At 41.1% G+C, this 25,391-nt stretch overlaps 1 protein-coding gene across 3 annotated transcripts in view; it reads right to left on the bottom strand.

Annotated features, from left to right (window-relative positions):
* The window catches only part of LOC121574663 (solute carrier family 12 member 5-like), a 292,183-nt gene that overhangs the window by 63,869 nt on the left and 202,923 nt on the right, over positions 1–25,391 (bottom strand). For 2 of the 3 annotated variants that reach the window (XM_041887202.2, XM_045223089.1), the window contains exon 4: positions 20,527–20,673. In XM_041887202.2, the coding sequence (XP_041743136.2) occupies positions 20,527–20,673 (147 nt within the window). Of the gene's footprint in view, positions 1–20,154; positions 20,464–20,526; positions 20,674–25,391 lie in introns of those variants that run through there. The other variant, XM_045223090.1, reaches the window with a different exon arrangement.

Consider the following 25,391-nt stretch of genomic DNA (forward strand, 5'->3'; position numbering starts at 1 on the left):
TTTTATCCATTGTATATTTAAAATTTTGCTACATATGACCGAATCCACGTGGTGGGTCACATTTGATAGCCTTCATGTTCCTGTTCAATACTGATGGGAACGCTTATTTCATTCAAAGATTCTTCTGGCCTTGATGATGCCAAGACAATCTACAACTACCGCCACTCAAGAGCCAGAAAAATGTCAGAGAACTGCTTTGGGATCCTTGCTGCAAGATGGAGGATCCTGTGACAAGCCCTTGAGGTTGCCCCAGAGAAAGCAGAGACCATTGGGAAGGCCTGCGTGGCCCTCCACATCTACATTTGTACCACAGACACTGACAACACAGTCATCAACACGGTACATCCACCCCATGTTTGTTGACCACTCCACACCCACTAGGGACCCGTGTCCAGGAGAGTGAAGACAGGTGATACACCAGCTTCCTGGACCCAAGAAACATGTCAGCAGACAGGGAAACCAGAGTTACTATAGACGTGTGCAAAAACCTCAAGGACTACCTCCTCACACCAACTGGTTGAGTGTCTTTCAAGGATGCTGCCATCACGTGGGGCATCCTACAATAAATGTTGGAGTGTGGTTTGGAAAACATGTGCGCACATATGTTCTCTTCCTCTGGGTGATGACTGTTTATACACTATATATACAAAAGTATGTGGACATCCCTTCAAATTAGTGGATTCGGCTATTTCAGTCACACTGCTGACATGTGTATTAAATTGAGCACACAGCCATGCTATCTCCATAGACAAGCATTGGCAGTTATAGCAGCAAAGGGGGCACCAACTCCATATTAATGCCCATGACACACTTGGTTTTGCTGTTTGGATTTTGCAGTTTTTCTTATTCACACTTTACAAATCACAATGAAGAGTACCATAATGACAGCCACTTCATCCTTGTGTTGTTTTAGTTTGTCATTTATTTTTAAGGCTAGACCCACAAGACATTTACCTTATCTAAATGGCCATGTACAACCTTCTGTTATGTGTGGTGGCCTTTCAACATTTCAATGAGGACTTTCCTGCTATGGTACATGTGTGAGAATGGCTGTCTAGCTGTAGACAATAAGGACAGATCCACAAGACATTTACCTCATCTACATAGCTCATGTACAAAGCAGTACAATTTTACTGAGTGACTGATTCAGAACAGTTATATTTTCTGCCACAAGTAAAAATAACCAGACAAAGATAGTTGCAGACCTTTTGCTAGATATCATTTTTTTCCCCCAGGTGATGATCACAAGAGGAAATAGTGAAATGTAAAACGCAGGGTGCCAATAAGAAGTGCATTGTGCAATGTCAAACAAAAGGTGCATTAACAAGACTGTGCTCTCAAAAGTGTGATTAAGGAGGAAACCACAAAATAAAAACCAGTAAATTACCCACCACCTTAACATCTGAATGAGAAAATAGCAAATGTCAAAACCATGCAAATGTCAAAACCCTCTCCATGGGCTCCTTTGAGTTCAAATGCTCACTCGAAATAACTGATTTCATAAACATCTCAATCTAACTAGCACACACACACAGTGTCTGTTTTCAGATGTTTGAACTATCTCTGCTAATCATTATGATAACAAAACAGGCACAGGATATTTCCCACTCACAATTTCTCCCATCCAGAAACAAGCTGATTTCACATGTTCTAATGTATTGGTCACATACACGTGTTTAGCAGATGTTATTGCGGGTGTAGCGAAATGCTTGTGTTTCTAGCTCCGACAGTGCAGTAATATCTAACATGTAATATCTAACAATTTCACAACATATACCCAATACACACAAATCTAAGTAAAGCAGTGGAATTAAGAATATATAAATACATATATGGAGGAGCAATGTCAGAGTGGCATAGACTAAGATACAGTAGAATAGTATAGAATACTGTATATACATATGAGATGAGTAATGCAAGATAATTAAACATTATTAAAGTGGCCAGTGATTTCTAATCTATGTATATAGGCAGCAGCCTCTAATATGCTGGTGAAGGCTATTTAACAGTCTGATGGCCTTGAGATAGAAGCTGTTTTTCAGTCTCTCGGTCCCAGCTTTGATGCACCTGTACAGGCAGTGGCTCAGGTGAACAGGCAGTGGCTCAGGTGGTTCTTGTCCTTGATTATCTTTTTGGCCTTCCTGTGACATTGGGTGATGTAGGTGTCCTGGAGGGCTGGTAGTTTGCCCCCGGTGATGCGTTGGAGAGACCGCACCACCCTCTGGAGAGCCCTGCGGTTGCGGGCGGTGCAGTTGCCGTAACAGGCGGTGATACAGCCCGACAGGATGCTCTCAATTGTGCATCTGTAAAAGTTTGTAAGGGTTTTAGGTGCCAAGCCAAATGTCTTCAGCCTCCTGAGGTCAAAGAGGCGCCTTCTTCACCACACTGTCTGTGTGGGTGGACCATTTCAGTTTGTCAGTGATGTGTACACAGAGGAACTTGAAGCTTTCCACCTTCTCCACTGCAGTCCTGTCTATGTGGATAGGGGGGTGCACCCTCTGCTGTTTCCTGAAGTCCACGATCATCTCCTTTGTTTTGTTGACGTTGAGTGAGAGGTTATTTTCCTGGCACCACACTCCCAGAGCCCTCACCTCCTCCTTGAAAAACTAGTTTTAATGACTCCATACTAAGTGTATGTAAACTTCCGACTTCAACTGTACCATGTCTGGCATATTGGTGTCTGTCTGACGATGAAGCCAACCCAGTTGTCGGACAATAGGCGGGACACACACCGGCGGCAGCAGCCCCATTCCTCATCTCCTTTACCTTTTTCAGATTGCGAACATTCCAGCCCCGAATTGTACTCAATTTTTCTTTGATATCGGTATCGGTGTTCAAATTTTGTGATATCTCCCTCCAGCTGTTATCTTTTGCGTTCTTGTCCGAATACAACTTCATCGAAGGATGTAGAGGTTATCATACTGTCTCACCTCCTCACACAGACGCTTCTCAAAACTGGACAGAGACGTAATTGTGCATAGCAAATGTTGAAATAAAAGCACAAAAAAAGTACACTTGCAAGTGGAATAGCAGTAGCAGCGAAGTAGAAGCACGTCCATCTCTTCCATGTTTATACCAGAAGGAATACCAGAAGGGATGTCATGTAGACACAGGGTGGGACTTCCATTGCAAAAATCACTCAATACTGCCCCTCAAGTCTTCGCAAGGAACGATTACAAGGAGCCGGCCCTTTTGTGACCAAAAATGACATTTCAACACTGTACCTTCCGTCACCGTAGTGTGTGAATTTACCTTTAAGACTAAAGAAAGGGGAGGGATGGTGTGCCCCTAACCCCCAATAAACTCATACAATATATACCTGTTTATTATGGTTAATAATATTGCAGGTATAAGGATACTACCTTTCTCTCCTGTGAGGCTTAAACGGAATGTAGTGTAATCATTAGTCCAAACTGTAGCAAACAGTTGCAAACGGAAAACGGTTTGCAACGAAAACAAGAGTTTCTAGTGTACAAATTCAGGTAGGTCCCTCCCCGTTTCATTATGTTTGCTTCTGTTTGGTTCCTAGTGAATACACCCATGGTATGTCTCCGTCCAAAAAATTTAAGAATTGATACGTTAGCTCAACTAACCAGTCGAGGCTGGTGGGAGGACCTATAGGAGGACAGGCTACTTTTAATGGCTGGAATGGAATAAATGGAACTGAGTCAAACATGTGGTTTCCAAATGTTTGATGTGTTTGTTAAGGTTCCATTTATTCCATTCCAGCCATTACAATGAGTCCGTCCTCCTTTAGCTCCTCCAACCAGCCTCCACTGCAACTAACATACTGTATGGTTTAACAGTGCACAAAAGTTATAACAACTCCTGTATTTCAACATTGGATGCATTGTAGGATGTTTCATTAACCTTGAAGAGAGATAAAGAAAAATAGCAGAGAATAGAATGAGGTCTAAAAGCAGAAGGGGAATTATTCAATCTGTACAGCTATGTGCCCCGGGGATTCAGTCATTTTGTCAAGGCCTTGATTTTGGCAGTTGGCAAGGCATTCAACATGTTAGGGAAGCACCTTGTCACGCAGTCAGATTCGTTAAACAGTCTTTGGAAAAGGAGAGAGAGAGAGAGAGAGAGAGAGAGAGAGAGAGAGAGAGAGAGAGAGCGAGAGAGAGAGAGATGAAAGAGAGAGGAAAAGAGGGAGTAATATGATTTTAATAAGAAGCAGAGTGAGGGAGAATGAGAGAGTGACTAACAGATTTAGCAGGAGAAAGTGAGAAGAGATAGAGAGTGAGGCATTTAAATGAGGCAGGACAGAGGGCAGAAGAAGGGGGGAAAAACACAACTGTACCTGGCACACAGGACCTGGAAGTATTGAATAGGGTGAACGAACAACAGACTTTCCATCCAGACAACTAAAGCTCATTTTATCATGGTGACAACAAGGCTACATTTATTATAAGTGGTCAAAATAGACAACGGTGTGTTATGCTACACTATGAGCTGGGGACATACACAGGCACACAACTCCTCTGGTAAAATACCACGTTAATAATGTCGGATGCTCCTTCGAACATACGGTTTAATGGGACATTGCTCCGGAGACGCATCACTTAGAGATGCATAACAAAATGCTTCCCAGAATGTATGATGGGCGAAATGGCCTATTGATGTAAATATTAAATGCGTTTGAATATAGCGGTATATCACCCAAGATTCACCTTACGCTCTAGTTAGGGTTCTGATAATGTTGATGGAGATGTTATTAAAAACATGCATAAGAAAAGCAGGGAATATTCCCACAATGCTCTCATAAAGTTAGAGTGTGACGTTATGACATGATTGTTCCAATAACGTTCACTAAACATTCTTCAGCAATCATGTCTGGATTCAATTAAATTGATTCTGAGAAAACATTACTGTAACGTTCCACTAATATTAATGGATATGTTATCCGAGACACCTACCCAGGTATAGGATCATCTGTAAAAACTACCACAGAACATTCCAGGTTGTCATTAAGTTGCCAGGGAATGTAATAACACAATGTTCTGGTAATGTTCTTATAATATACTGCCACAACAAAATGTGGGAGCATTAGAAGTGGTTTTGAGGAAGCATTATAGGAACGTTCTGATAATCTTGATGAATACTGTATGTTATTCAAATAACAACACGCAGGGAATGCTTCTCCCCCAAAAAAGTGCATATGTTTTATTGTCATATAAACCTGAGTGGTGCAGTGAAATGTGCTGTTTTACAGCAGTGGTCACCAACCGGTTGATCGCGATCGACTGGTCGATCTTCACCAAACATTTATGTAGAACATCCAACGATAAAGGCATAAAGGCGCTCCTAAAAAAAAACAAGATCCGACTCTGACTGGGAAAAAACGTTTTAAACGGTCATCCAACTCGAAAACTCTGGCAACTTTCTCGAGCTCCGACTTTACAACCTGAAGTTCACTGATGTCATGACGTCGGTTACTGGCAGGTAGCCTAGCTGTTAAGAGCGTTGGGCCAATAGCTGAAAGGTTGCTGGTTTGAATCCCCGAGCAGACTAGGTGAAAAATCTGCAGATGTGCCCTTGAGCAAGGCACTTAACCCTAATTGCTCCTGTAAAATGCTCTGGATAAGAGTGTCTGTGAAAATGTACATGTTTTTCCCAGTTGTCTTGAAAGCACCATTACCATCAGTCCAGTAAAATAAAAAAGCAAATTATCTAAATTTATGCTCAGCTGTGCCTCACAAGTGCTACAAAAATTGATCTATTTTGTTATCAAAGCTTAAGTTTTTTAATATAATATGGTCTGAGAAAAAAAATATTGGCAGGCCAGGCATACAGTGGGGAAAAAAAGTATTTAGTCAGCCACCAATTGTGCAAGTTCTCCCACTTAAAAAGATGAGAGAGGCCTGTAATTTTCATCATAGGTACACGTCAACTATGCCAGACAAAATGAGGAAAAAAAATCCAGAAAATCACATTGTAGGATTTTTAATGAATTTATTTGCAGATTATGGTTGAAAATAAGTATTTGGTCAATAACAAAAGTTTCTCAATACTTTGTTATATACACTTTGTTGGCAATGACACAGGTCAAATGTTTTCTGTAAGTCTTCACAAGGTTTTCACACACTGTTGCTGGTATTTTGGCCCATTCCTCCATGCAGATCTCCTCTAGAGCAGTGATATTTTGGGGCTGTCGCTGGGCAACACGGACTTTCAACTCCCTCCAAAGATTTTCTATGGGGTTGAGATCTGGAGACTGGCTAGGCCCCTCCAGGACCTTGAAATGCTTCTTACGAAGCCACTCCTTCATTGCCCGGGCGGTGTGTTTGGGATCATTGTCATGCTGGAAGACCCAGCCACGTTTCATATTCAATGCCCTTGCTGATGGAAGGAGGTTTTCACTCAAAATCTCACGATACATGGCCCCATTTATTCTTTCCTTTACACGGATCAGTCGTCCTGAACCCTTTGCAGAAGAACAGCCCCAAAGCATGATGTTTCCACCCCCATGCTTCACAGTAGGTATGGTGTTCTTTGGATGCAACTCAGCATTCTTTGTCCTCCAAACACGACGAGTTTAGTTTTTACCAAAAAGTTCTATTTTGGTTTCATCTGACCATATGACATTCTCCCAATCCTCTTCTGGATCATCCAAATGCACTCTAGCAAATTTCAGACGGGCCTGGACATGTACTGGCTTAAGCAGGGGGACACGTCTGGCACTGCAGGATTTGAGTCCCTGGCGGCGTAGTGTGTTACTGATGGTAGGCTTTGTTACTTTGGTCCCAGCTCTTTGCAGGTCATTCACTAGGTCCCCCCGTGTGGTTCTGGGATTTTTGCTCACCGTTCTTGTGATCATTTTGACCCCACGGGGTGAGATCTTGCGTGGAGCCCCAGATCGAGGGAGATTATCAGTGGTCTTGTATGTCTTCCATTTCCTAATAATTGCTCCCACAGTTGATTTCTTCAAACCAAGCTGCTTACCTACTGCAGATTCAGTCTTCCCAGCCTGGTGCAGGTCTACAATTTTGTTTCTGGTGTCCTTTGACAGCTCTTTGGTCTTGGCCATAGTGGAGTTTGGAGTGTGACTGTTTGAGGTTGTGGACAGGTGTCTTTTATACTGATAACAAGTTCAAACAGGTGCCATTAATACAGGTAACGAGTGGAGGACAGAGGAGCCTCTTAAAGAAGAAGTTACAGGTCTGTGAGAGCCAGAAATCTTGCTTGTTTGTAGGTGACCAAATACTTATTTTCCACCATAATTTGCAAATAAATTCATTAAAAATCATACAATGTGATTTTCTGGATTTTTTTTCCTCAATTTGTCTGTCATAGTTGACGTGTACCTATGATGAAAATTACAGGCCTCTCTCATCTTTTTAAGTGGGAGAACTTGCACAAGTGGTGGCTGACTAAATACTTTTTTCCCCCACTGTATAGCCAATTTGCTGTGATAATGTATTAGGCCTACTGCACAAACCCCATTCCTACAGAGCTGTTTTTATTAGGTTAATGTTACATTATTTAAGTCATGTTAAAAAAAAAATTCTGAGCGGTAGATCTTGGCCGGCTTTTTGACTGCGAAAGTGATCTTGACTCAGAAAAAGTTGGTGACCACTGTTTTACAGGGTCAGCAATAGTAGTATGCACCATGGAGCAAATTAGGGTTAAGTGTCTTGCTCAAGGGCACATCGCCACATTTTTCACCATGACGACTCGGGTATTCAAACCAGCAACCTTTCGGTTACGGGACCAATGCTCTAACCTCTGGTCTCATTAAGCTAGAGCGTGACATTATGACATGATGGCTCTAATAACGTTCCCTAAACATCCTTCAGCAATAAAATGTTGGAGCAATTGAAGTTGTTCCAAAAAAACATTCCTGGAATATTCAGTTAATGTTGATAGAGATATTACTACTAACACCTATAACAACAAACAAGAAACATTTCTGCTAGACTCTTATAAAGTTATTCTGTAAGGTTATGACATGATGATGCAGAATTATTCTAAAAACATACTTCAACGATAATGGAAGTAGTTCTGAAAACATTGCTGCTAATATTTATGTGTAATGTAACATTATTATATGAAGTTGACAAACCTTTAAACAAATGGCATTTCAATCTTCATCATCATATTTTATTATGGTATTGTCCAAACATAGCTATAGCTTTTTTAAAGAACGGTAATCAAGTAGATTTGAACCTGCAATCTGCCATATTCAAGCCCTGTAGGTGACTTAGTGTACAGGGCTTGAAGGATCCTAATGTTTCTAGTTGATTTCCCTTTGTACTGAAATCCTTTATTTTGATCCAAACTATGGATCTATTTTGTGCACAAAACATTAAGAACACCTTCCTAATATTGAGTTGCAACCCCCCCCCCTTTTGCCCTCAGAACAGCCTCAATTCGTCGGGGCATGGATTCTACAAGGTGTCTACATGTTGACCCATGTTGACTCCAATGCTTCCCACAGTTGTGTGAAGTTGGCTGGATGTCCTTTGGATGGTGGACCATTCTTGATACACACGGGAAACTGTTGAGTGTGAAAAGCGTTGCATTTCTTGACACAAACCGGTGCGCCTGGCACCTACTACCATACCCTGTTCAAAGGCACTTAAATCTTTTGTCTTGCCCATTCACCCTCTGAATGGCACACATACACAATCCATGTCTCAATTGTCTCATGGCTTAAAAATCCTTCTTTAACCTGTCTCCTCCCCTTCACTGATTGAAGTATATTTAACAAGTGACATCAATAAGGGATCATAGCTTTCACCTGGATTTACCTGGTCAGTCTATGTCAAGAGCAGGTGTCCTTAATGTTTTGTACACTCAGTGTATATCTCAGTACATATGCACATCTATGTACAGTACACCTCACCGCAATCTACCAGGCATTAATGTAACATGATTTCTTATATAAAGTTTGTAGGGAAAATAAAAGTCAAAACATAAACTGGTAAGAAATAATAGAGGAAACTTATTTTTCTAGATGTAGTCAGGGCTCTATGCAGGCGAGTCGAGTTCTTCCACACCGATCTCGACAAACCATTTCTGTATGGACCTCGCTTTGTGCACGTGGGCATTGTCATGCTGAAACAGGAAAGGGCCTTCCCCAAACTGTTGCCACAAAGATGGAAGCACAGAATTGTCTAGAATGTCATTGTACGTTGTAAAGTTAAGATTTCCCTTCACTGGAACTAAGGGGCCTAGCCCGAACCATGAAAAACAGCCCCAGACCATTATTCCTCCTCCAACAAACTTTACAGTTGGCACTATGCATTTGGGCAGGTAGCATTCTCCTGGCATCGGCCAAAACCAGATTAGTCCGTCAGATTGCCAGATGGTGAAGCGTGATTCATCACCCCAGAGAACGCGTTTCCACTGCTCCAGAGTCCAATGGCGGCGAGCTTTACACCACTCCAGCCGACGCTTGGCATTGCGCATGGTGATCTTAGGCTTGTGTGCGGCTGCTCGGCCATGGAAACCCATTTGATGACGCTCCCAATGAACAGTTATTGTGCTGACATTGCTTCCAGAGGTAGTTTGGAACTTGGTAGTGAGTGTTGCAACCGAGGACAGATTATTTTTACGCGCTTTAGCGTTCAGCAGTCCCGTTCTGTGAGCTTCTGTGGCCTATCACTTCGCGGCTGAGCCGTTGTTGCTCCTAGACATTTCCACTTCACAATAACAACACTTACAGTTGACCGGGGCAGCTATAGCAGGGCAGACATTTGACGAACTGACTTGTTGGAAAGGTGAGCTCTTCAGTAAGGCCATTATACTGCCAGTGTTTGTCTATGGAGATTGCATGGCTGTGTGCTCGATTTTATACACCTGTGGCTGAAATAGCCAACTCCCCTAATTTAAATGTGTGTCCACAAACATTTGTATATACAGTGCCTTCGGAAAATATTTAGACCCTTTGCCCTTTTCAACATTTTGTTACGTTACAGCCTTATTCTAAAATTGATTAAATAAATAAAATCCTCAGCAATCTACACACAATACCCCATGATGACAAAGCGAAAACAGGTTTGTAGAAATTTTTGCAAACGTATAAAAGAAAAATACAGAAATACCTTATTTCAATAAGTATTCAGACCCTTGAGATGTTTCTACAACTTGATTGGAGTCCACCTGTGGTAAATTCAATTGATTGGACATGATTTGGAAAGGCACACACCTGTCTATATAAGGTCCCACAGTTGACAGTGCATGTCAGAGAGGTCGAAGGAATTGTCCGTAGAGCTCCGAAACAGGATTGTGTAGAAGCACAGATCTGGGGAAGGGTACCAAAAAAGTTCTGCAGCATTGAAGGTCCCCAAGAACACAGTGGGCTCCATCATTCTTAAATAGAAGAAGTTTGGAACCACCAAGACTCTTCTTAGAGTTGGCCGCCTGGCCAAAGTGAGCAATCGGGGGAGAAGGGCCTTGGTCAGGGAGGTGACCAAGAACCCGATGGTCACTCTGACAGAGCTCTAGAGTTCCTCTGTGGAGATATGAGAACCTTCCAGAAGGACAACCATCTCTGCAGCACTCCACCAATCAGGCCTTTATGGTAGAGTGGCCAGATGGAAGCCACTCCTCAGTAAAAGGCACATGACAGCCCGCTTGGAGTTTGTCAAAAGGCACCTAAAGACTCTCAGACCATGAGAAACAAGATTCTCTGGTATGATGAAACCAAGATTGAACTCTTTGGCCTGCGTCACGTCTGGAGGAAACCTGGCACCATCCCTACGGTGAAGCATGGTGGTAGCAGCATCATACTGTGGGGATCTTTCTCAGTGGCAGGGACTGGGAGACTAGTCAGGATCAAGGCAAAGATGAACGGAGCAAAGTACAGAGAAATCCTTGATGAAAACCTGCTCCAGAGCGCTCAGGACCTCAGACTGGGGCGAAGATTCACCTTCCAACAGGACAACAACCCAAAGCACACAGCCAAGACAACGCAGGAGTGGTTTCGGGACAAGTCTCTGAATGTCCTTGAGTGGCCCAGCCAGAGCCCGGACTTGAACCCGATCGAACATCTCTGGAGAGACCTGCAAATAGCTGTGCAGCAACGCTCCCCATCCAACCTGAAAGAGTTTGAGAGGATCTGCAGAGAAGAATGGGAGAAACTCCCCAAATACAGGTGTGCCAAGCTTGTAGCGTCATACCCAAGAAGACTTGAGGCTGTAATCGCTGCCAAAGGTGCATCAACATAGCACTGAGCAAAGGGTGTGAATACTTATGTAAATGTGATATTTTTAGTGTTTTATTTTTAATACATTTGCAAATAATTCTATAAACCTGATTTTGCTTTGTCATTATAGGGTGTTGTGTGTAGATTAATGAGATATTAAAAAAATATATATATCCATTTTAGAATAAGGCTGTAACGTAAGAAAATGTGGAAAAAGTCAAGGGGTCTGAATACTTTCCGAATGCACTGTAAAAAAAATGTTTTCACAATGTACACAATTTAAAACGGCCAAACTATTCACAACAGTATTCAGTTGGTAAGAGACAGACATTCAGTCAATACTAGGAATAAATTGTACACCATCTATGTGTTAACCCCGCAGAAAAGAGAAATAGGCAAAATAACATTTAGATTCAGAGCAATAAAGAAATTGAATAACTTATCTAAGCAAACCAGAAACCTTTCAATATATAAATACACATTTAAATATAATAAACTGTAAGGTTGTGCATGACTATGGTAGATGAAGGAACAAATCTACTGTATCTTTTCAGACTGTTAGAATATTTATCTGGTCAATATGTCAGTGTATTATATCTGTTGTTTGTAACAGTGTGTTATATGTGAAAATGTGATTGTATTATAAATTGTATTTGAATGTTTAAGCACTCTTGAAGATTAGTCCAAATGTGGACTAAAAGAGATTCTAATAAAATTAAATAAAATCAAAGAACAGACTAAATGTCTTCTGGGAACGTTCTCGCAACGTCAAGTGAATGTTTTATACAAACATTGAATAATCATCAGCACAACTGGACAGTTTTTGTGTTATGAGAACATTTGCCGCAAACTAATGTATGTTCTGAAAACGATAACAGAACCAATTTCGGGATAGTTATTTTGGTTGAGAGAACACAGACAGTAAATGGAGTGCTCTGCGCAGAGCTCCTATCTATATGGCTGTTTGTCTAACGGGAGCAGGAAGACACTCAGATGGGTTGCTCCTACTACCATTACACACACACGCAAACATGCATGGACACACACACACACCATATCTCTCCTGGCTGATGTAGTGTGGAATTCTCTCTCCTTTGGATTGCCTTATCTGCTGAGCGGTAGGCTCAGAGACTAGCTGGGTTATGTAAGGGGCTCAGGGGAAGACAGGAAGGGGCTACTCCGAGACTGATCACACTCAAGTCCCAGCGCCCCAGGGCTCAGGACTGAGCTGTGTGACTGATAGGGGGTGTGTGTGTGTGTGTAAATCAAATCAAATCAAATGTATTGGTCACATACACATGTTTAGCAGATGTTATTGCGGGTGTAGCGAAATGCTTGTGTTTCTAGCTCCGACAGTGCAGTAATATCTAACAAGTAATATCTAACAATTTTACAACATATACCCAATACACACAAATCTAAGTAAAGCAATGGAATTAAGAATATATAAATAAATATATGGAAGAGCAATGTCAGAGCGGCATAGACTAAGATACAGTAGAATAGTATAGAATACAGTATATACAGTTGAAGTCGGAAGTTTACATACACCTTAGCCAAATACATTTAAACTCAGTTTTTCACAATTCCTGTCATGCCCTGGCCGTGAGAGGCCTGTTGTCTTTAGTTGGTTTGGTCAGGGCGTGAGTTTCTATGTTATATATTCTATGTTTACGTTCTAGTTAGTCTATTTCTATGTTTCAGTTCTAGGTTGTGTGTCTATGTTTGGCCGGGTGTGATTCCCAATCAGAGGCAGCTGCCGCTCGTTGTCTCTGATTGGGGATCATACTTAGGTAGCCTATTTCCTACGTTGTATTGTGGGATCTTGTTCCTGTTAGGCTGGTATGTGTATAGCCTGAGGACTTCACGTTACGTTGTTTTCTTGTTTTGGTTTGAATGTTTATTGAGTTAATAAACATGTACACTTTTCACGCTGCACCTTGGTCCGACCCGTCTCTCAACGTACGTGACAATTCCTGACATTTAATCCTAGTAAAAATTCCCTGTTTTAGGTCAGTTAGGATCACCACTTTATATTAAGAATGTGAAATGTCAGAATAATAGTAGAGAGAATGATTTATTTCAGCTTTTCTTTCTTTAATCACATTCCCAGTGGGTCAGAAGTTTACATACACTCAATTAGTATTTGGTAGCATTGCCTTTAAATTGTTTAACTTGGGTCAAACGTGTCGGGTAGCCTTCCACAAGCTTCCCACAATACGTTAGGTGAAATTTGGTCCAACCTCCTGACAGAGCTGGTGTAACTGAGTCATGTTTGTAGGCCTCCTTGCTCGCACACACTTTTTAAGTTCTGCCCACATATTTTCTATAGGATTGAGGTCAGGGATTTGTGATGGCCACTACAATACCTTGACTTAGTTGTCCTTAAGCCATTTTTAAACAACTTTGGAAGTATGCTTGGGGTCATTGTCCATTTGTGACCAAGCTTTAACTTCCTGACTGATGTCTTGAGATGTTGCTTCAATATATCCACATAATCTTCCTTCCTCATGATGCCATCTATTTTGTGAAGTGTACCAGTCCCTCCTGCAGCAAAGCACCCCCACAGCATGTTGCTGCCACCCCCGTGCTTCACGGTTGAGATGGTGTTCTTCGGCTTGCAAGCATCCCCCTTTTTCCTCCAAACATAACGATGGTCATTATTGCCAAACAGTTTTATTTGTGTTTCATCAGACCATCAGGACATTTCTCCAAAAAGTACGATCTTTGTCCCCATGTGCAGTTGCAAACCGTAGTCTGGCTTTTTTATGGCAGTTTTGGAGCAGTGGATTCTTCCTTGCTGAGCGGCCTTTCAGGTTATGTCGATATAAAAAGGCCCGTGGTCTTCTGTAGCTCAGCTGGTAGAGCACGGCGCTTGTAACGCCAAGGTAGTGGATTCGATCCCCGGGACCACCCATACACAAAAAAATTAATGTATGCACGCATGACTGTAAGTCGCTTTGAATAAAAGCGTCTGCTAAATGGCATATTACTATTACTATATAGGACACGTTTTACTGTGGATATAGATACTTTTGTACCTGTTTCCTCCAGCATCTTCACAAGGTCCTTTGCTGTTGTTCTGGGATTGATTTGCACTTTTCGCACCAAAGTACGTTAATCTCTAGGAAACAGAACACGTCTCTTTCCTGAGCAGTATGACAGCTGCGTGGTCCCATGGTGTTTGTACTATTGTTTGTACAGATGAACGTGGTACCTTCAGGCGTTTGGAAATTGCTCCCAAGGATTAACCAGACTTGTGGAGGTCTACACATTTTTTTCTGCAGTCTTATCTGGTTTCTTTTGATTTTCCCATGATGTCAAGCAAAGAGGCACTGCGTTTGAAGGTAGGCCTTGAAATACATCCACAGGTACACCTCCAATTGACTCAAATTATGTCAATTAGCCTATCAGAAGCTTCTAAAGTCATGACATCATTTTCTGGAATTTTCCAAGCTGTTTAAAGGCACAGTCAACTTAGTATATGTCAACTTCTGACCCACTGGAATTGTGATACAGTGAATTATAAGTGAAATAATCTGTCTGTAAACAATTGTTGGAAAAATTACTTGTGTCATGCATAAAGTAGATGTCCTAACCGACTTGCCAAAACTATAGTTTGTTAACAAGAAATTTGTTGAGTGGTTAAAAAACTAGTTTTAATGACTCCAACCTAAGTGTTTGTAAACTTCCGACTTCAACTGTATATATCAATGTTTTATAGGCTACAAAGTGCATGCTCAGAGAAGCACAGAGCAAAGTTATATTTCTACGATAGCTGCTGGGATGGTGTAAATAGAACTAGGCTGCACAACACACTGTAATGAATATTCCAACCCTGAGCCCCGGCCTGCTCTGCTCTTGCTGATCAAAAACGTTTTTGTGTGCTGCCTACCAATGGCTGTGCTGTTTAGGCCTACGGTGGCAGTTCAGGAGGAGAGTGAAAGGCTTTTAACGAAAAATTGTTTTTATTCGGACTAGCCTCTAGCCTATGTTCTGTTCAGTTTGAGAAGGACAGCATGAAGATGAGAAGGAGGACTGGAGATCAACGTTGATAGCTACCTACTACTATAATTGATTTGATTAAAAACAATATGTTTCTTGCCCATGATATATTTATCAGAGTTATTGACCTCATAAGAAGCCAGATTAGAGTAACTCACATTGCGGTGCTGAAACGCGAAAATTGACAGCTCATGGTTCTGATAGGCAAATTCGAGTAGGCATAATTCATTTCAGCCATCTTCATTTTAATTAGACTTTACTAACAACAAGAGGGCTTTGTGTTGGAGACTATTTCATCCTATTTAAGAGATAAGAGGTAGGCCTACCTGTTTGACAGACGAAATTAGGCTATAGGCTGCTATATCCATAGATTTGTCGGTCAATTCCTCCACCCACCATGCACTCTTTAAATGGCCTACCTCCGTGTCAGTGACGGGCTGTTGAGTTAAAACCAAGACTTGAATTGAGGGGGTATGACAGGGTATGCCACAGGCCTACCTTTTATTAAAGAAAATGGCAAAAAGCACAGGCCCTTGTTAGCTTAAGATCGTGAAGAAAATAAAACAGATCTGATTATATAAAGTGATCGATATCATTGTTTAGGCAAGTTTTAAAAAATTGACTTTGCTTGGAAAGTAATCTAATTCTGTCACTATCAATTGATTAAGCTATTCACTTTCTGTACAATAGAAGATGTTTAAACCCAGACAGTTTTTGGGAAACACTTGTAGTCTTTTCTCGTTGGGTTAACCCACGGAAGAAGAGTAGCCAGCAGTTAAAGCTTACATTTTTCTGCGTCGGTAGTCCTACTCTGTCTGGGATGGAAAGGTAGACCTAACTTTTGAAAGTACCATGCTCTGATTCCTAATGACTTCTCAGATTTAATTATTTGCAAACAGGGACAGTTTCGTTGCAAACAAGACTTGTCATTGGAGAAATATTATAAAATGAACACATAGGCCTATCTCTGTCCATTCTTAGCCTGTAATTACGGTAATTTGTGTGGTATTAAAAAATATTCTGCTAATATGTGAAATTAAGTGCAATTGCATGATATGCTTATAAAAGGCTATTTTTTTCTCGGACCTGCAAATATGATGATAGATGGATGCAAAGATTTCACTATAAAGTAGATATTTCCACCCCTACTCTTGTCCACGGTGGTCTGCGAACCCACAACCTTCTGGCCTGCAGCCCTGTGCACTGTCAAAATTCCTGCGTTGTCATGTAATGCTTACAGGATGAAGAACACTTACTAAAACTGTATATCTAAGGTTCTGGTCTGTCCAAGAAGTGAGTGTAAATGGTAGACATGTTCTCTGCTATCTACTTTGTTTTAATTATTATTTTGGGTATAAGGGAGGGTCACTTGTTTTTTTTCAAGTTCAGGGAAGAGTTAGGTAAAACATATTTAGCTGAAGGGAGGGCCATCCATTTTCTCCACGTAACCCTTATTATAAATAACGTTCCCTAACAACATTATTAAATATAATAATTTATTCAACTTTATAGCGTTATTCATTACAAATCTCAAAGCGCTGTAAAGCAACGACAACAAAAAACAAGACATTTAAAAACAACAACATCTTTAATCAGCATAAGTAGATTTACGGTCAAGAGACTTAAGGTTGAGAAAGTTCATGGCTTGATTGAGGTCAGCGGAGGGAGGATGGGGTCAAAGGGGAGCAGGCAGGCAGCACGTTGTGCCAGATGTAATTACATTGTAACTAGAAGGGTTATACCTAATGTTCTCCTGTCTCCTAATGTTCTCCTGTCTCCTAATTTCTCCTGGTTAGCCTATTGTCTGCAAAGGTTGTTACATTGTAACTACATAGTAATTATAAAGGTTATACCCTATTGGATTTCACTTTACATCCTGGGTGACATGACAAACAAATAAAAAATGACCGGTGTGACAGATTCTGGTTAAAATTACTAACATGGTAATTCACAGGTGACTTTCAAACGCCTAATTTCAAACATGAATTACATAGTGGAACAATAAATGTGTAATAACATCAGGAATTGCACCTTTGGAATAACATTCAGCAAGTAGATGTGTAATTACACGTTCCTTGTTCCAATTGTGTAATAACTGACAGCGCTACAATATTATTACCTATGTAACTACTTTGTTGTTACTACAGTTATAACTGTGTAGTTACATAGTTATAGGGGCATCTTGATGTAAAGTGTTACCAAGAACCCCATATCTACTGTAAAATATGGTGGTGGATCTTTGATGTTATTGGGCTATTTGGCTTCCACTGGTCCTGGGGCCCTGGTTAAGGTCAACGGCATCATGAACTTTACCCAGTACCACAACATTTTAGCCAAAAACCTGTGAACCTCTACTAGGAGACCTACATATTGCCGCAAGTGGATCTTCCAGCAAAACAATAACCCCAAGCACTAATACTAATTTCACAAAGAAATTGTTAATTGAACACAAAATCAACATTTTGCAATGGCCATCTCAGTCTCCGGACATTAACCCCATTGAAAACCTGTGGTTTGAATTGAACAAGGCAGTCCATACCCGCAGATGAAGGATATCAAGGATCTGGAAAGATTCTGTAAGGAGGAATGGTCTAAAATCCCTCCCAATGTGTTCTCCAATCTCATATTTTTGTTGTTGAAAAAGGCTCAGTGTCGTTATCCTTTGATTTGAAGGGGAGGGTGCTAGAGTATTGAAAACAAGGGTGTAAATTATTTTGACCCATATCTCTTAGAGATTTTTGTTAAACAAAATCTCTTTCTCTGAGCAATTATATTAGTACAAAATAATATAATTTCCCCTTTTTTTATAGCTCAGTATTTGTATTATTTATTTTATAGTCGTTTTTTGCTCATCTTTATCAAGGGTGTCAATAATGATGGACCCCACTGTACATTGTAAGCATAGTATTACTATTTGGTTGTGGACATATACTGAACAAAAATATAACCGCAACATGCAACAATTTCAAAGATTTTGCTGAGTTACAGTTCATATAAGGAAATCAGTCAATTGAAATGACTGGGTAGGGGCGCAGCCATGGATGGGCCTGGGACGGCATAGGTCCACCCACTTGGGAGCCAGGCCGACCCACTGGGGAGCCAGGCCCAGCCAATCAGAATGAGCTTTTACCCACAAAAGGGCTTTATTACAGACAGAAATACTCCTCTGCACCCCGTCCTCCGCACCCCCTCCTCCCCCCTCTGACGATCCCGCAGGTGAAGAAGCCGGATGTGGAGGTCCTGGGCTGGCATGGTTACACCTGGTCTACGGTTGTGAGGCCGGTTGGACGTACTGCCAAATTCTCTAAAACGACGTTGAAGGCGGCTTATGGTAGAGAAATGATCTCTCAATTCTCTGGCAACAGCTCTGGTGGACAGTCCTGCAGTCAGCATGCTAATTGCAAACTCACTCAAAACTTGAGACATTGTGTTGTGTGACAAAACTGCATATTTTAGAGTGGCCTTTTATTGTCCCCAGCACAAGGTGCACCTGTGTACTGATCATGCTGTTTAATCTGCTTCGTGATATGGCACACCTGTCAGGTGGATGGATTATCTTGACAAAGGATAAAATGCTCACTAACTGGGATGTAAACAAATTGTTCACACAATTTGACTTAAATAAGCTTTTTGTGCGTATGGAACATTTCTGGGATCCTTTACTTCAAACATGCGACCAGCACTTTACATGTTGCGTTTACATTTTTGTTTAGTGTAATATTCGGTTGCTTTTAAACGAGCCATCAATACAATTTGAAATAGAATTTCATGGGATTAAAACTGAAGTCAAACCCATAGAGAGAACATTGGCGCTGACATGAGTTGACATGTTTGCAATAAAAATGGGGTCTACTGGGATATGTAAGTGCACCTCCTCTCTTTGCCAGTACAGACAAACACATGTCAAACAGTCAAACCCAATCATATTGTAGCTGCCACTGCGCAAAGACACCTTGTCCGGTGCTTTAGATCTTTTGACATAGCACTAAAAAATATGAAGAGTGGTACTCAGTAATGTGTTGTGTTGTATTTGCCCCAAATTTAACGCTTTGATTTCAGGACATAAAGTTAATTTCTTTGCCACATTTTTTGCAGTTTTACTTTAGTGCCTTATTGCAAGCAGGATGCATGTTTTGGAATATTTGTATTCTGTACAGGCTTCCTTCTTTTCACTCTGTCATTTAGGTTAATATTGGAGTAACTACAATGTTGTTGATCCATCCTCAGTTTTCTCTTATCACAGCCATTAAACTCTGTAACTGTTTTAAAGTCACCATTGGCCTCATGGTGAAATCCCTGAGCGGTTTCCTTCCTCTCCGGCAACTGAGTTAGGAAGGATACCTGTATCTTTGTAGTGACTGGGTGTATTGATACACCATCCAAAGTGTAATTAATAACTTCACCATGCTCAAAGGGATATTCAATGTCTGCTTTTTTAGGTGCTCTTCTTTGCGAGGCATTGGAAAACCTCCCTGGTCTTTGTGGTTGAATCTGTGTTTGAAATTCACTGCTCAGCTGAGGGACATTACAGATAATTGTATGTGTGGGGTAAACACTACTATTGCACAGAGAGTGAGTCCATGCAACTTATTAGGTGAATTGATAAGCAAACGTTTACTCCTGAACTTATTTAGGCTTGCCATAACAAAGGGGTTGAATACTTATTGACTCAAGACATTTCAGCATTTCATTTTTATTTAATTGGTTAAAAAAATCAAATAAAAAATTACACTTTGACATTATGGGGTACTGTGTGTAGGCCAGTGACACAAAATTGTAATTTAATACATTTTTAATTCAGCCTGTAACACAACAAAATGTGGAAAAAGTCAAGAGGTGTGAATACTTTCTGAAGGTACTGTCGTTAGGGTGAAACAGCACATGAAGACATTGACAAAGGAGCTTAGGGTTTAGCTCATCAGGCTAACACAGTCTAGCATGCAGTCCACCCCCAGATTCAACCCCCAACCCCCGTGAGTAACACAGACACTTACAGTGGAACAGCACATGAAGACATTGACAAAGGAGCTTAGGGCTTAGCTCATCAGGCTAACACAGTCTAGCATGCAGTCCACCCCCAGATTCAAACCCCAACCCCTGTGAGTGACACAGACACTTACAGTGGAACAGCACATGAAGACATTGACAAAGGAGCTTAGACTGCCTAGACTTTAGCTCAAAAGGCTAACACAGTCTCATTACATGCAGGCAGGGATGGAAGTTAAGGATTTTGGGCACTGGTCAGCCAGGCTAGTAGACTGCAATTTCTACTAACTCGGTCTGAAAAGTACTAGCCACGGTCTAGCGTGCTAGCTTAGTTTCCATCCCTGCATGCAGGTGTCTAAGATTAGAACACAGGTACTTACAGTGGAACAGCACATGAAGACGATGATGAAGGAGCCAATGACTCCTCCGATGCCGACCATCCAGGTCATCCGCAGGAACAGGATCACCCCGAAGATGTTCTGGATGCAGGGGAGGTACACTCCCATCAGGGTCCCCAGCGCTGGAGCCTGTAGGGAGGGGAAGAGGAAGTGGACACACACTTTAGGTACATGGGGTCTTTAATGACTGGGTTATCATATGCATTTGTAACAGAAATGGATCTGTGAACCACGCGACAAGTAACCATAGCCTAGGATTTCTCCGACCAGAATTTCAGGGAAACCTGGGAATTTGGGGAAAGTTACAACGCTACTCAGTCCACTAGGACTACAGCACCACCAAAAGTCAGTGAGTAATTCTAACCTTGGGTGCAATATGGCAGTCTATTAAAAACACTATTCTGTTTTTCTATTGAGTATTTGTATATTTTCTTTCCTTCCATGGGAATTAATGGCCTGGGAGCTGGATGGCACAGTGACAGCGTTTCAAGGCCAACCCATGGACAGCAATTACTGATACTAGGGTGGAGAGGCTCTGTGTTGATAGATTTATTAATGGGCAGTTTCTCCTCCTGAAGGTTTTTTGGGATATGTTTTATGTGGTGTGTGTGTGTGTGTGTGCAGCTGTATGTGTGTGTGTGTGCATGCGTGCATGGTTGGCTAGGTGTGTGTGCATGTGAACGTGTATGTGTTGTGTGTGTGCACGTGTGATTGTGTTACAGTTTAAGTGCGCCACAGCTGACCCCCATGCATAATGGAGTCATATTCATTTCCGTCTCAAGGACAACTTGGGCCAATAAAACGTAATTGTCCCAATGCCCAGTGGTGATCCTAAGTGAGTGAACAGACCCTCGTTGCCAAATCCTTATGAGATTTCAAATTAAAGACTTAAGCTGCATCTCAGTGCTTTGACTTGGAATGCATAATCAAGGTCTCAAGGGGGAAAATAGTGAGGAAATGAGTTCAAAATGGGTGTAACACAGCTTCCTTGCAGATTTAATTATTTCTGATATGCTCTTGATAATGAAAAATCACTGTAAATGTCAAACTTCGACTTCAAAATCATATTCTCCATGACAATTAACCTCAATTGAGGCATTTCAATAGATATAATTACAGCACAATCTGTGTTTTAAATGGCTGTAACATCCAGAGAAATATAAATCACTAGAATGGAAGTCCATTTCTAAAGTCAATGATGTCACAATGGGTGGACTGGCGGCCATTTAGGGTGTACCCATAGCAGTAAAGCTAGGTCAAAAATATACAGGTTACCACAACGTTGTCACACATCTGTGCTAACTAGATGGTCCCATTGTTGCAAAGAGTTATGAGATATCAGAAACCCGTTGTCTTAACCTTTGTCATCTTCAACCTAGGAGTAAAGCAGGAAGTAATCCCAGGAGGAAGTCCTATTCTAGTGATTCTATTTCTATGGTGACATCACTGCCAGTCTGACGAATAGGATGGATGAGGATGTGAAGAGGGCTGGCCAACAACTCTGTTAAAATAGGATTATCTACAGACATTGTTTTTGCTGTGTCGGTCTGGTGTGTACGATCCAGCGGCAATTCTATCAGAACCCTGGTGTGCGTATTCAGTAAGGGCCCATAGGGTCATTGTCCAATATGAAGCTGAAAGTGATGACTGAAAGACCTTGAGAACGCAACAGGACGAGATGGTTGTGATGTCTCTCGAGCATAATGTTAACTTTGATATTTTGATGCTTCTTAACTGCGATTCTGAACAGACAGCAGCTGTTGAGTTGAGAAACTAGACTTTTTAATTAAATCATCTACAAAAAAAGCGCATCCTGATGAATTCCTGACATTAAATGAATATTAAGCATGCAAATTCGGTAGTCTGATGTAATTTGATTTGAAAAGCTGGGCTTCGGATATTAATAAGAGCCTGTTTGTTCTTAAAAAGTCACACAAACATAATTATATTATAATTTTCCAGAGGAACAACAGGCCAAGTGCACACGCAGAGTTCCAATTAGAAAGCTCATCACTTGTGAAAGGCTGCTGAAACTCACTGTGTGTAGACAATGATAGAGCTAATTTCAACTGCAAGTTACCTTGCCTGCAAACCTGAAGACTAGGTTTAGCTGAGCGGGATTGTGCAGTCTTGCAGGCAGGAGACCTGGGTCCGAACCCAGTTTGTTAAACATATTACGTTGTTCTGTATCAAACCTGAGTAATAGTCAAATATATCTTCAACACCAATGTGGTAAAGTCCTCTAGTAGGTTGGAGTAATCCTGAATTATGGTTAATCTGGGCCAAATCCTTATTTTGGATTCATCCCTATAACTCAAGGTAGGATTCAGCCCCATATGTTTTGTGGAACCTCTTCTTCTAGCCTATTTCCCCCTGTCTCTATTTTGCCCCTTAGGGGCCACCATACTGTACTCAGGAAGTGAAGCTGACACTTTAGCTGACCTGTTTTTGTTAATATCCCTCTGTTGGTTTTTTATCAGACAGTTCACTTTACATCTATTCTTTGAAATCCTATTTTACACCTCCAAGCTACACCACAAGGATGATTTATACAGGGAATTTCATTAACCTTTAATCAATGTTCAAAACCACGCATTCTCACGTTGCCTACGGGAGCGGCGAAGAACAAACTTCAGTCCATCTTTGTCATCTCTCTATCCATATGGCAATGACTCTCACAGTTTGCCTGTTGCCTGGGTTATGCAAATGAGAGCGCTGCTGTGGCTGTGCCCTTCAGTGTGCGGGGAAAGTTCCCTAGGCCTTACACTTATTTAGAGATTGCTGTCGGATTTTTGTGTCATGACCTTTGTCAGAATGGAATTTACTTTGTCAAATAATTGAATGGCATTTGGGTTTTGCAATTAACATACTTTTATTTTGCCTCCCTCAAATTTTATAGGCTACATTCCATTTCACCAATACAACATTTCCAGAAATAGCTCCAGTTATTAGATGAATACACTTTGCATGTTTAGTAGTGATTTCAATACGGGAGCAATGGTACTGTTTAAAGTTAAGTTATTATGTAATAAGTTGAATTATTATGAGCTTAATGGATTTGTTTTGACCTATGCAAAATGAGTGAAAGAGACACCGAAAAATCGATCAAAAAATGTCTGTTTGGTCTAAACAAAAATGTGATTAAAATATGCATGACATATGGTTGAAATATTATATATATTTTTTGTAATTATGCAGGAGAATTAAGTGGATTTTTAATCAAGCACAGAATATTAAATGATCCAATGAGAGCCAACATTTGCCATTATAAATCCACAGGTCTTTTTTACAACTTGACACTACTTTCATCAGTCTTTCATCCACTCTTTAACATGGCTATAATTAAGAACATAGAATTTCCATTAACTTCCATACGAGTGGCTGGGGGTCCCTTTGGGATGTATGTAATATACATTACACTTCAGGTGTAATGGGGTGAAAAGTACACCTTCCATCAGCACTTTGGTGTAGAATTGAAAAACTGCTGTAAATCGCTGTCACTGCAGAAACATGAGCAGGAGGCTATAGCCGGAGTATAGGGGTCAGATTCTATTAACAGCTACTGTACGTTACTAGCGACAACACCGTCTCCTCCCATTTACATAGCAAACAATAGTGTGCAACAAATCACACGAGAGAGGCGCCCAAGATTAAATGTATTTTCAAGGTGGGCCCCTTCCAAAGATACATTATTTCTATAGGTACTATGATGTTGAACGATGTAGCGCTTTGCTAACTTCCTGTCCTTTGCACAACCACTCTGTTTGAGGGCGGTCAAATTAATAGAGCATCCCTATACAAAAAAGTTCCTGAAGAGTACTCGTAACTTCTGATTTCCCTAAGTCCTGAGACTGAGGCAGTCATAGTATGGACACTGTACTAATGTGTCCAAACACTGTCAACCGGAGCACATCTTGAATCAGTGAAAACAAGCTACAGTGTAACTCGGTGAATTCCATTTGATAGCTGCGTCATTATTCCCTCTAATGCCCTTTTCATACTACTGAGCTGAGCCGAGCCGTGCTGAGCTGTACAGCGATGGCCTGGTTAGGCATCCACCATAGTTCCTAGAACCACGCTGGAAAGGACCATGTGAAAAGAAAATATCCAAACCAGGACAGTATGGGCCCTGGTCAAAAGTAGTGCATTATAAAAGGAATAGGGTTCCATTTGGGAAGTAGCCTAGTGTCATGACTTGCCCTCATGGGCTGAGGATCAAAGATGCCGGCTAGGCAAAGGTTTGAACACCCCCTTTCCTGGGGGCCAGTTTTATGACCAGTCGTAAATTCCTTGCAGAAACTTTATTTTCCGTTCCATGCAGTATTAGGAGAGGGAATTTCCCTGTGAGGCAAAGGAAGTCTTCCCGCCAAGACTCCAACATCCAAAAGTGGATTATGAAACAATATTCCTACTTAAATGGTCGGTGGAGACTTAAAGAACAATCATGTCAAATTCGTTACTATGTTGTGATGTCATTAAAGACGGTGGAACAACATAACTGTATCTCTGGGGGTGTACACTTCCCAGTTATGAGGTTTGCATCTAATTGTTGTATAAAACAAATTATTAAGTATAATAATAATTTTGTGAAGATAACAATGTGATTTTAGCATTCTAGAGGAGATTATTGTTTCCATATTGATTTGTTCTCAGTCAGTGGCCACACCCAGATGAGCACAAACATGATGAAACGCCCCCCTTTCTACTTAAGTATAAAACCCCTCCTGACGAAATTCAACTCAGACCAAGCATACTACGGCATAAGCCGGAAGTTGCAAATGGTTGAATTTCTACAAGACCAAGCAGATTACGGTATAAGCCGGATGTTGCAAATGGTTGAATTTCTA

The sequence above is a fragment of the Coregonus clupeaformis genome, chromosome 10 (genome assembly GCF_020615455.1).
Source record: "Coregonus clupeaformis isolate EN_2021a chromosome 10, ASM2061545v1, whole genome shotgun sequence".
Lineage (NCBI taxonomy): Eukaryota > Metazoa > Chordata > Actinopteri > Salmoniformes > Salmonidae > Coregonus > Coregonus clupeaformis.